The sequence below is a fragment of the Enoplosus armatus genome, chromosome 7, assembly GCF_043641665.1.
Source record: "Enoplosus armatus isolate fEnoArm2 chromosome 7, fEnoArm2.hap1, whole genome shotgun sequence".
In the NCBI taxonomy this organism is placed as follows: domain Eukaryota; kingdom Metazoa; phylum Chordata; class Actinopteri; order Centrarchiformes; family Enoplosidae; genus Enoplosus; species Enoplosus armatus.
Window position 1 is genome coordinate 15,036,201 of NC_092186.1, and position 12,666 is coordinate 15,048,866.

General features: G+C 42.2%; 1 protein-coding gene across 1 annotated transcript in view; it reads right to left on the reverse strand.

Annotated features, from left to right (window-relative positions):
- The window catches only part of obscna (obscurin, cytoskeletal calmodulin and titin-interacting RhoGEF a), a 40,025-nt gene that overhangs the window by 9,006 nt on the left and 18,353 nt on the right, over nt 1–12,666 (reverse strand). The window contains exons 37-63 of the mRNA XM_070908907.1: nt 12,321–12,587; nt 11,784–12,050; nt 11,242–11,508; nt 8,888–11,110; nt 8,722–8,794; nt 8,522–8,616; nt 8,309–8,421; nt 7,961–8,161; nt 7,712–7,794; nt 7,255–7,428; nt 7,013–7,172; nt 6,800–6,901; nt 6,381–6,545; nt 5,833–5,991; nt 5,445–5,628; nt 5,027–5,140; nt 4,695–4,862; nt 4,470–4,572; nt 4,246–4,375; nt 4,031–4,136; nt 1,965–2,073; nt 1,619–1,734; nt 1,414–1,526; nt 842–1,010; nt 531–618; nt 240–440; nt 86–146 (exon numbers count right to left, since the gene is read on the reverse strand). Of these exons, the coding sequence (XP_070765008.1) occupies nt 86–146; nt 240–440; nt 531–618; nt 842–1,010; nt 1,414–1,526; nt 1,619–1,734; nt 1,965–2,073; nt 4,031–4,136; nt 4,246–4,375; nt 4,470–4,572; nt 4,695–4,862; nt 5,027–5,140; nt 5,445–5,628; nt 5,833–5,991; nt 6,381–6,545; nt 6,800–6,901; nt 7,013–7,172; nt 7,255–7,428; nt 7,712–7,794; nt 7,961–8,161; nt 8,309–8,421; nt 8,522–8,616; nt 8,722–8,794; nt 8,888–11,110; nt 11,242–11,508; nt 11,784–12,050; nt 12,321–12,587 (6,011 nt within the window). The remainder of the gene's footprint in view (nt 1–85; nt 147–239; nt 441–530; nt 619–841; nt 1,011–1,413; nt 1,527–1,618; nt 1,735–1,964; nt 2,074–4,030; nt 4,137–4,245; nt 4,376–4,469; nt 4,573–4,694; nt 4,863–5,026; nt 5,141–5,444; nt 5,629–5,832; nt 5,992–6,380; nt 6,546–6,799; nt 6,902–7,012; nt 7,173–7,254; nt 7,429–7,711; nt 7,795–7,960; nt 8,162–8,308; nt 8,422–8,521; nt 8,617–8,721; nt 8,795–8,887; nt 11,111–11,241; nt 11,509–11,783; nt 12,051–12,320; nt 12,588–12,666) is intronic.

The following is a 12,666-nucleotide window of genomic DNA, read 5'->3' on the forward strand; positions in this document are numbered from 1 at the left end:
AAATAAAACGCAGAATATTAGTCAAGAGTCATATATAATATTTGCAAGATTAGACTATTTTGTGGGGAAAAATGTACGCTTGTACCTCCTTCTCTGAGACTGATCCTTTCAATAATAAATGGTCCAGAAGTCCATGAGAACAGCAGCTAGAAATGGTGTTAAAGAACTCTTAACTGAATACAAATCAACCCACTGTGAGGAAAAAGGAGTCATTGTATTGTGAGATTTAACAGGGATACATTTCTGTGATCAGCACCAAAGTGCGTCTGGTGCAGAAGAAGTCGAGCAGACAGGCCACTCTGGGGTGAGCCAGACGGGACAGCAAGTCCCTCTCCTGGAAGGCCCTGGTCCGAGTGCTGCTCCTCAGAGGAAGAAACTTGGCAGCAAACACTTCACATGTCCTTCTGTGGACTACACGCTTTACTACCCCAAAGGTTCCCCTAAAACACAGAGAGATGATGTTGATCATATCCAATCTTAATGGGGCTCATGGGCGGGTTGGACTCCATCAGTGTAAAGTACAGGTTCACCTTCCAATCTCCTCATGGACATCATAGATAGAGAATAACTTCCTTCTCTTCCCCAGCTCTACCTCTCTCTCCTGACGCTCCAGTGGACCTGCAGACAAAACAAAACCTGTGAATAAAACAGGTCCTCCACCAACATCAACCACAATATATCTCCTAGACCTTTCTTATAACAATATAATCTTGTGACAGGCTTTATGTCTAATCTACATTGACCATTAGCCTTTGGTAAGGTTTTGCAGTTAGATCTTATTAATTAATCTATATCTAAAGAACTAAAATAATGATGCATAGCAGCATTGCTGTTGTCTCACCTTCCTCCACTGTCAGCTGAGCCTGGCATGAGGTGTGGCCAGAGTCATTGTAGGCGAGGCAGGTGTATATGCCACTGTCCTCACTCTCAGGGCACACTATGGTCACTGAGCAGCGGGCACCATGCTGTACTATCTCCACATTCTCATTGGCTGCAAGCTCCTCTCCATCCTCAAATACCAGAAGAAATAGTAAAGTTTTAATAGGGACAGCTACCAGGTCCACAAATTCAGGTCAAAGTTTTGTCTTGTGGCCCCTTAAAATAATGTAATGCCCTCCTGTGACCTCTGTGACCTATCAAGAGTGGAAGTTTAACTCCAAAAAGGAGGCAGTTTGACTGTAAACTATTTAGTATTCTACAAGACAAAAAACATAAACTAGAGAAAAAGAAAACAAAAAGATTTGACAACAACAGACATGTGACATTTATGGTATCCGTTTCTTGGTATGTAAAAATATTACAACACAAAAGTACCTTGTTTGGTAGGAATATGATATTTTTTCCTATCATGTCCCAAGCCACCCCAACATTTTCTTCCCCTTCAGGTGGGCATCACTGATGCAGTTCTCCTACCTTGTACCACTGTATCTTAGGAGTAGGTCTTCCAGTGATGATGGCAGTAAATGCAGCTGGTTGGCCAGGCTCCACACACAGGTCCTCAGTGGGTACCTGGATGGAGGGAGGAGCTGAACAGGAGATTAAATCAGTAAGCAATCATACAAAGTTTGATAGATCATAGTTTGATAGTCACACTCTTATGTTTAAGGGACAAGAATACCATCTGTGATTTCCTGCATTGACTCTGAGATGTAGATCTCTTCCTCTTCATCCTCTAGGTAACACACAGGCTGCTGTACCACCTGATCCATGGATGCAGGAACAGCCTCTTCAGCACTACGTTCTGCTCTGGAGACAGAGATAAGATAAAAGGAAAAGGTTGATTAAATATTACTGATCAGTCCAGGGGAGTAACTTTTACTAATAACTTTTAATGAATAACTAACTCTTAAAGTAAGACTTTTACCAACCACAGACAAAATGTACCAGGTTGAGGCTTGATGCCTATTTATTTCAAAGGAAGGAAAGGAAGGTCAATACAACAATGTTGGTGGTACTAAACTTACTGTTCAGGGTGCCCAGGAGGGAAGAGCATCTTCGCAATAGAGGTGGGGCTGAAATCAGTCTGTAACCATTTCTTCACAAAGGCAGTGGACCAGCCCTCTGAGTCTGCATCTATGAAAACCAATGCCACTCAGCAGGAATGTTTTGGGTCAAACACTTAAAATAAATATATATTTTTGATATATTGTGAAGAATTATCATGTTGCCTTGACTGTACTGAATTATTGGAAAAGAATAAGTGAAAAAGTACTTTACCTTACATACCAGGAGCAGTAATAATGCATTTCTTACCTCGGCACTTGAGGATTTAACCCCACTAACCCAACACATCAACAGGACAAGGGCGCATGCCCAGTCCTGCATGGGGGTTAAGGGAACACCTGCCCAGCACATGACCATCTTGTGTTCGTAGGAGGGAAGAGTTAGCTGGGCATGCGTTGGCAAGAGGAGAAAGGGGAGTGTCGAGTGGTTATTTGTTATCATGACAATGATGACTTACATGGAACGGTCCATGTGAGGAACCTCCTGCTTTAGGACTAGTAGAGGGAAGATGGAAAAACATGTAGGTTATGGACAATGGAAGGGAATCATGGTGAACCCGTGTCAGAAGCCCTAAAAATATATAAATATGGGTGAGATAACTTCATAGTCCATATAAGGAATATCATATGTCAAACTTACAGAAGGTTTTCATCAACATCTAATAATATGGCTGAACTCTATTCTACTCTATTTTACTACTTTTAATTTTGACATTGCTGACGCTATGAGAAAATAACAGTGATAAATTGATAGATGCTAGCACAGTAGAAAATCACTACATAATATAGGACAGTAGTAGCAGTACTTGCTATCTCTGTATTTAAATGACTGCTTTTTGTTTATGGCACCTCAAGGTTCAGCTGACTTTTGGATCCTAATGTCAGTCTAATGGAGGAAAGTGATTCAACCCATGCCGTCTGTGGAAAGTGGAAACATGATGAAAAACACAAAAACATTCCATACTATAAATGTATCGATGTCTTTTCATGGGTGAGGATGCTGGGAAGTGCAGTATGGTGACAATGTTGAATGGTAGCCACTAGATCCTGCTGGGTTATGGCAATGGAAGGTTGTTAGAAATAGTTATTGTTAGGTATTACGTTTGAGGGTTTTTTCTCACATGACTGTGACTGCCATGTGACCTAAATAACTCTCAATGTATGAATTCCACACAGAAGTGAAAGTGCTAGGGACTCACCACTAGTCAGACGAACATATGAAGTGATGAAGTGAGTGGTGAAATATTAAAGACCAAAAGAGAAAAGTTAAAATTGGTTATGTGTAGGTATTAGGTCAGAGACGGTTATGTTTAAGTTTGGGTTTAATGTGGCTAAGGTGAATGGAAGCGGTCTGGGAGAAGGGTTAGCCACTGATACCTGCATTCAGCAGACACACAGACAGAGTGCACTTATGAAATATACATTAGTCATCAAATGCCTCCTTTAAGTGATGCAACCTAGACAATAACATTACTCAAATGGCAATATTAGAAATGGAAAAATGAGAAAAAACATGTGTACGAATGCTTTTAGCTCATGCATACCTCCATATAATACTGTTAATAGCACTGTGCAGATGGGAACTGCTCATTCCTTATGTTTCATCTTTTTCACATTCATACATGCACTGCAGTCCATGCCATAACCCCTGTGGATCTAGTGACAACTGGTATGGTAGTTGGAACTACTTATGATGTGAAGGTGTGTGAAATGAGAAAAAGGAAAATGTGAGTAAAATCTCAGAATGACATCAACTGGATAGAGTGGATGAATGGTAGTGGTTGACAGTGGAAATGTATGCAAATTGTTGCAGTTTGTTGGAAAGTGAAGAGATGTCATATGATGTGATGCAAAAAAGGGTGACAGGATCAGAAGGGAGATGAACTGAAGTGAAACTGGACAATGGCATGTGCTTCATCCCTTCTCAAACACAGCTGAACTAGTGTGGAGCGTCCGCATGAAAACCCTGACCTGGGTTTCCATCTTGTGTGGAGGATATGTACCTGCAGCGGCTCTGGCTGTCCTACCTTTAGGAGGTAAGTCCTGCGGTTGGTCGTTCTCGATGTCATTCGCCGGTACATAAGCGGGGCATAGCCCTGCCTTGCACTTGACGCAGCCAAACTCGTTCCAAAGCTAAAGCAAACACAACATTTGACAGACTGTATCTTAAAGGAAGATCGCCGATATTAATGATACTGACTATCTTGATACAAGGTAGACTTTATGGATATGGGTTTTATACCTCACACTCATACTGTCCAATATCTGCCTCTGTTGCACTGATGACTGTCAGACTTAAGATCCTACTCCGAGCATCATTCAGGATGAAGTATTTCTGCTGGTCGGTCAACTCTCTGCCATCTTTCAACCACCTGCCAAACCCAAAGATGGACGAGTTTGACTCACACAATGACCACAATGTCATAGAGCAACTACTGTGGCTACATTTGCTCTGTGTTTTCATACCTGATTCGTGGTAAAGGAGTAGTAAGTGTGGAACAGCTAAACTGTATATCCTCGCCTTCTATCAGACAGGCACTCTCCAGCCGACACACGAATCTGGGTGGAGCTGGAGAGAAGAAGAAATTCATTAACGTGTCATTACGAGTTCTAGTAGTAGTAGTAGTATTGTATACCAATATGATGAAGTAGTAGTAGTAATATTATAGACAGACAGAGACATAGACTCACCCTGTACCACAACCTTAGCCAGAGTACCAGCACTGCCCATGGAGCTGTTAGCATAGCAAGCATACTGTCCAGAGTCCTCTGCAGTGAGGCTGTCCAGGATGAGACTGCAGGTGCCTGAGCGGTCTGCTGTGATGATGTGACGGGGGTCATCCTCTAAAGGAAGGCCATCTAAGAGGTGGATATCAGACATTGTAACCAAACCACACAATGCATGTATGAAAATATGGTTAGGAAATCATCCTTGGATAAATCTAGGTGAAGAAATACAGTGGGCAATAACTGCTTCACTGTGGAACATGTACAATATATACATATTTTGAGCTATTTCTGACCTTTGAGCCAGCTGACCACTGGTTTCGGCGATCCTGTCACCTTACAGGACAGTTTGATTGTCTGTCCTATCTTTGTTGTGCAGTCAGACAACAGTGACTCAAACACTGGTGGGCCTGATGATAAACACAAATACAGAAATCAGGCCCCAAGCATTTAATGAAAATGTTAGCCATATCAGTTCCATAAAAAAGGTTTGACTCTCAACAGCTGTGAGAAACACACAAGACAAAACACTAATAAACAAAACCATTAGTCCACCAGACAAAACAGTTTAAGGGTTCAGAATATAATATCAGAAGTCAATGTCATCATTTATCTGCCATTGTAATTTTAAGAATAGAACATAGTGATTGAAAATAGAAAGGAAAAGATTGGATAGTGTCAAGTGTTACCTTGAATTTACTTACCCAAAGAGACACTTACCGTTAGTGGGCAGGCTGGACCGTTGCTGTAACTCCTTCAGGTCCTTGAGCCAGGAGAGTTTGACCAGGGAGGAGCGGCCCTGCAGTGTGTACCTCCGCAATGAGCCCCTGTGCTCATGCCACAACCCCCAAGACTTTTCATCTCCACCCACAGTCTCCTTTATTTCCACATCATTCAGCTGGGTAGATGGCACAAGAGAGAATGAGAAAGACGAGCGAGTGGGAAGATGAGTTGGAAAAAGACATGACAGCACACTACAGGTACAAGTACAGGAATTGTCATCACATGTGGCCTAATGTAGTATTAAATGGTTCCTTTTTTGAATCGTTTCACCTCCTGTAGGAAAGTAGGATAAGTGAGAAAGCAGAGGAACAGATCTTACCTTCATTTTGTTCTTGAAGGTGTAGGTGTCACTGTTCATGCTGGTGTCTCTTTTCAGTTTGCACAGTACAATGCATTCCTTGAAGAGAAAGACTTGTCTCTGATGCCCCCTAGAGGCCGTCTTCATTTCTGGAGATTCCTCCCACACTGTGAAGACTCCCTGAAGGGAAGACGGCAAGTGAGGACCTTACAGTGTGATGACCAAATGTCTTTTTATCAGAGTGCATGTTTAAGACTGTTTTAAGACTGAAGCCCTAACCCCTCAAGTAATTTGGGTATTTTTACAGAGATATACTATTTAGGCCAGTGGTTCTCAAACTTTTTCACATCAAAGACCCCTAACCTGACACAAATTAGACCACAGACCCCCATTGGATAAGACTTTGTCCCAGCGTCCCCCTTCTGATAGGATTTTTTCTTTTCGATGTTTTATAGCAGAAAGTTAAAAAAAAAACCTAATAACCATCTAATGGTGTTCAGGCTTTTATGTTCATGTTGGACCCAGAGCCTAACCTGGATATCAAAAACACATCAGTCATCTGTAGTTACCTGTCGCACGGGCTCGCCCAGGGCAGTTAGAGGAGCTGGGTAGTTCTCGATGAGGGACACCTGGTGCAGGTTGTCAGACCTCCAGGGAAGACAGGACACTACGGAGAAGGCATCTTCCAAAAGACAGCAGCTCTGGCCACCTTTGGCTTTGTTCTTGATTAACTCCTGCCAATAAAATGTTTACTTACATCCCAGGCATTCGGCTGACACACTTTCAAGGAGAAACTACAACGTGTGCAACAGCAGAACAAGTTTGAATGCTTAGTGTTGAATTGAAATAAATAACGAATATGCAAATATTCCAAATTCTCCACAATATTCCTCTGTGATCAAGGAAAGAAGTCTATAATACAATAATAATACATACATAAGATCAAGGTTTCCCATACATATTTCTAAAAATGAAACTGTATGCTGACCTTCAGTAAAGCCTGGTAGGTTTGAATCCTCTCGACTGGTCGCTGTAGGAAGGTAAGGACATCCAGGACAGGAGCCTCGGACTTTCCAGCTTCTGTTAACTCCTGAAGTGTAACGAGCAACATATTAAAGAACATTAGATCAGTGTCATAATGTTGCTATTCAGCACCTTCATTTTCCATAAGGATCATGTTAAATGTTTAAGTTGTGAATACTTTGAAATACTGTTGGACAGCCTTGTCTGTGACGCAGGCCTCTGCTTGTGCTTGTCCCACCATGTAGTGAAGATACTTCTCAAAGTCCTCAGTGTGCTTGATCAGATGCATGGCCACGTCGTCGTCTGTGGCACACTTTGTCAGACCGGGAAGTAGGCACCTGAGAAGACAGGTCAGACATCATTAGTTATGTACACTACAGTACAAGTACAATGCATTTCTTGTGTGCGTGCGTGTATTACCTCTCATGCAGAAACACAATGTCCTTGATATTCCTGAAAACTATCTCTTTCTGGTTGAGAATGTTGATGGGGACGTGGCGACTAGAGTCCAAATAATTTAGCTGGTGAGAGGTGAACATCTTCATCTCCTTTACAAACTCCTCTTCTCCATCAATCAGGCCTTGGATCAGTTGGCTAAAGATAAAGGGAATTTAATATGGACTGGATGTGATGCAGCAGTATTTGTTTTTACATCTGAGATTTGTTACACAAAAGCCAAGTTATCAAAGTGCTGCAAGGAATGATATCAATATATCTCATTTATATATTTTATATATAAATACATATAAAATATATAAATGACATTAATTTATATATATCTATATATATCTATATATATATATATCTGTCATTCATATATTTTATATATATTTATATTTGACTTGTCAGTATATACTGTAACTGCAGAATGGCAGACCTCAGAGCTCTCCTGTACTCTTCTCCTGTGGACCCAATTCCATCAAGATCCTCTGGAGGGGCTCTCAATTGCGGGAAGATCTCCTGTTCAAAAGACCATCAAGTATTTATTATTAAAAGCCTTTTCATTTCTCATTACTTGGTGAGATGAATGTCTCTGTTGACAGCACACCATTGCAAACTTAAATGATAAATATTTCAGAATATAACATGTTTATTCAGTATTGGAGTTGACATCTGGACATCCTACCTTCCTCTTCTTCTCCAGATAAGCTGGACACACCCATCCCTGTCGAGCAGGGTAGGTTTTGGTGGGCTTGGTCCTCACCAGCCATCTGTCAGGATGAACAGAGTCCAGGACCTCTACAAACTGGCCCTCCTTCAGAACAAAACTGTCCTTATTTCCGCTGTTAGGACTGCAATCTGCTCGGGCCACATACATTTCGAATGTCTGAGGTGAAAAAAGCAAATACAAACAATCAAATGGGAATTATTACTTTTTCAGACTGTGACTAAATTAAATCACAAGCACAGAGCACAACATAAATCTATAAATATAATGCATTCATCCAAGATGGAACTAAATATGAAAAAGTACCTCTCTTCTGTCCTCTTCCCCTTCTGACTCCGATCCAGAGACAGTACTAGTTAAGGGTGTGTGAGCACGGTGGTGCTTCGGAGAGGGTGTCCTCATTCTACCTTCATGAGCGCCTACGAATTAGAGTGGAAGATACCTATATATATATCTGATGGAAATTCAATAAGTGATAAACAATTAAAAACACCAACGCAAGAAATCAACATTGCTGACCTTTGACCTTCAGTAGTTTCTTAGGAGGTTGTGGAGGAGCTATCTGTTCTTCATTATCTTTTGGAGGCACTTGTTCTGCTGTTTTTGTAACTTCCCTGTAACAGTATTCATAAATATGTTGGGTATCTTCATGAGCAAAATTAAAAAAGATTAGCAATAAAATTCAGATAATAAAACTAATCTTCTCTCTGCCCTCTGACCTTGTTACAGCTGGGATAGTCTCGACAGGTTCCATTACATCCGGAGCTGTGTCATAATCAGAGGGACTCGACACTGTTGACAGCAGAAAATCACATGTACTTTACTGCAACTATATGTATATAATATCCGTATTTTTTGTGATTACAGTTAAGAGAATAAACTCACAGGAGCTGGCAGCAATGAGTGAGGATCCTCTCCTCTCTTGCAGGCTCATCTGAGTGTCTTGCTGCTCAGTCAAGTTGTAGGCCTCCCACAGAGAGACGCTCACACTCTCTACATAGTTTGCAGGAGCTGTAGCTGAAGTGGGTATCTGATTCTGAGGCAGATTCTCAGTCTGTGTTTCGGCCTGGGCCTCAGGCTTTGGTGGGGCGAGTTGCAGAGGAGTTATGGCTGCGAGGGGTGGGTGTACAGGTTTCTGGACTATTGCAGCGTGCTTCTGAGGCTGTACTACTGTTATGTTTCCATTGTAGGAGGTCACACCAAACTTATTCACCACCTCACATGTATAGATTCCACTGTCACTGGTGGTCAGATTTTTGATCACCAGTGTGCATACACCATTCTCTGTAGTCTCAATACGGCACCGCTGGTCATTAGTGATTTGTTGGCCGTTTTTCAGCCAGCGCACTGTGCTGGGTTTTCCTTCTACAATACACACTAGAGTGACTGTCCCATGAAGATCTGCACTCTGGTTCTTAAACACCTCTTTAAAGACAGGTCGCATGTCTTTGCGGGTTTTGTAGCCTTTGAAGGCAGCCTGGATCTTGACCGCAGCCTCTTGCATTTGTGGTTCATCCTCAACGCTGATGTCAATCTCTGGCAGAGCATCCTTTGGTGGTTGTGCCTTCTGGGGTACAGTAATTGCAGGAAGAGTGAAGGGTATGGTTGAACACTCAACAAAAGAGCCAGGGGGCTGGACATTGCTGAGGTTCACTGGTATCTCAGTCAAAGCCTCTGAGAAAGTTTCATCTTCAGAAATGTAGAGGAGAGGAATGTCTTCTGTCATCTTTATTGTTTGTTGTTCTTCCTCCCTTCTCATTGGCTCGACTGCCAGCCTCATTTCCTGGTCCTCTTCGGGTTCTTTTCTCATGGGTTTTACTGGTTGTTTTATCAGCTGTTTGGTGTTTGCATCCTTCTCTGCAGCTTTCAGAGGTTGCTTACTTTTCTCAACTATCTCAGTGTCTGCTGTCACTAATTGTTTCCTCTCAAATATTGGTTTCTCTTCAACCTCTTTTTTCAAAGACCCTACTGACTGTTTAATTGGCTGATCATCCGTTGTTTTCACCACAACTCTTGTCATCTGTTGATCATCCTGATCTGTCTCTGTGTCCCTTGAATATTGTTTTTCCAGTCCCCCCTTTGCTTTGCTTTTTATCCTCACAGGTGGTTTTGGAGGAACAAATTCAGCCTCTTTTTCTAAAGCCTTTTCTGGTTGTTCTACTGACTGTTTGTCCACTACAAGTTTCAGTGACTCTTTCTGTCTCTCTGCCTCTGCAGACACTTGTTGTCTCAAATTGTATCTCTGTTTATGGTCTTCTTCAGAATCATTTACAGTAGACGTTACTGATTGGACAAGGATCTCCTCAGTTTCCTTTGGAACATATTTAAGTGGTTCCTTTCCCCCAGTTACCTTTCCTTTAGATCTTACTGGTGGTTTCAAAGGTTCCACATCTGTTTTGTCTACTTCACCCTCCTTCTCCTCTTGTTCCTTCATCGTTTCTTTCCCAATAAACTTTTCTGGTGGTTTCACAGGCTGTTTTTCATCCTCACTGTTCTTCCACAGGACTGTTTCTGGATGGTTTACCTTCCTCTGAACTTCACTTGTTTTCTCTGAAGGCTTTCCTGGTTGTTTTGACCTCCGTTCAACTTCGTTTTCCTTTTCACACACAGTGTCTCCCAGAACCCTGTCTGACTGACTCACGTTATGGTCAACCTTGACTAATTTCTTTGCATTCCCTCCTGGTTGTCTCGTCTCCATGAAAACTTCTTTTTCCGTTTCCAAAGGCCTTGCTGGCTCTTCCACCTTCCTTGTCTTATCAACTTTCTTGTACACCTCACTGTCTTTCTCCTTGTGACTCTCCAATTGTGTTACATTCTGTGCAACATCAAAGTCTGTCTCCATAGACCTTTTAGGTCGGATGCCCTTTTGGTCTTCATTATTCTCCCTCTGCATAGACTGTTTTATGTCAAACATTGGCTCCACATCTTTTTCTAAATTTGTAATAGATGCTTTCCTGTTAGCTCTCTTTTTTGGCTCTGGAGGAACAGGTTGGGCCTCTGGGAAGCCAGCCGTCTCATTCTCTGGAGTAAGAGTTGGTTTGGAATCAGTGCCCTTTGCCCGAGGCAGTATCGCAGGAGGTTCTGCCTTTGGTGGAGTCGGTTGTAGTGCTAGACAAAGGAATATTAACATATTTTGTTGTCAGTTGATTTATGTGTGGTGGAGGCTGGACAGAAAAAGAATATGAGTGAACTCATCTTGTCCCTGTAACTTTGCTAATTTGGTATCAAGATGCACAAACCTTTTACTGATACAGTTGCAGTGGTCTCTGCACTTCCTGCTTGGCAGGTGTAGCTTCCACTGTCCTCAGGTTTGAGATCCTTGATCTGGAGCTGGAGGAGGCAGCCATCCTGCTTCATCTCATACGTCCTACTGGCTCGTAGAGGCAGCCTGTTCTTCTTCCATTGCACTGACATCCCAGGCTTAGACAGTTCACAGTACAAGGAGGCTGTAGTTCCCTCCTCAGCCTCCACACTTTCTAATTCTTTGTTGAAAAATGGAGTGAGCTCTAGGTAGGGGTGACAGAACAGACCAAAATATTGTTTGACACAGTACTATATAAGGCACAAAATAGGATTTGTAAATATATTTAATGTTCATGGTTTGATTTGGCTTACATACTGAATGTCTTGGTGAGTGGAGAATTCAATTTGAGTTCCAGACAGTTCACACAATCAAATTTGAGTGTTTGAAAAGGTTAGTATACCTCCCTGTCATTGGGAACTTGAAAGATGACACAGTAACATTTTCAATGCATACACCACAACACCCACGTGCACAGACCTTTTACTGTCACAGTTGCAGTGGTCTCTGCACTTCCTGCTTGACATGAGTAGCTGCCGCTGTCCTCAGGTTTGAGCTCATTGATGTGCAGCTTGAGGAGGCAGCCGTCCTGCTTCATCTCATACTTCCTGTTAGCTCTTAGTGGAAGCTTGTTCTTCTTCCATTGCACTGACACTCCAGGCTTTGACAGCTCACAGTACAGAGAAGCTGTAGCTCCCTCCTCAGCCTTCACACTTCCTAAGCCTTCCTTGAAGAATGGAGGAAGCTCTGGGAAATGGGTACAGATTGGAAAAAACATAATCATGCATCATCAGCGTAATGGGAAAACGTTTAAGACCTAACCAAAGGAGACAGTATTTTTAATATATACACTATCAAGACTTTTCAGCAAATTAATAATGTAGGTGGGTTTACAATATAAGAAACAGAATATGTACTATAAGTTTTAGATAATCATAGAAAAGTGCTTTAAATTGTACAGAGTACATTGCTAACACTGAAATTGTCATTGCTTTGCAAATAGCCAAACATACACACCCTTTACTGTCACAGTTGCAGTGGTCTCTGCACTTCCTGCTTGACATGTGAAGCTGGCACTGTCTTCAGGTTTGAGCTCCTTGATGTGGAGCTGGAGGAGGCAGCCATCCTGCTTCATCTCATACTTCCTGTTAGCTCTCAGTGGCAGCATGTTCTTCCTCCACTGTACAGGCACTCCAGGCTTAGACAGTTCACAGCACAAGGAGGCTGCACCTCCTTCCTCAGCCTCCACACTTTGTAAGTCTTTCTTGAAGAATGGAGGGAGCTCTGGGAAAACAGGCAAGGATTGGAAAAACTTGAGTATAATTTGAAAACGCTTGAAACCTAACTGGAAGGGGACCAAATT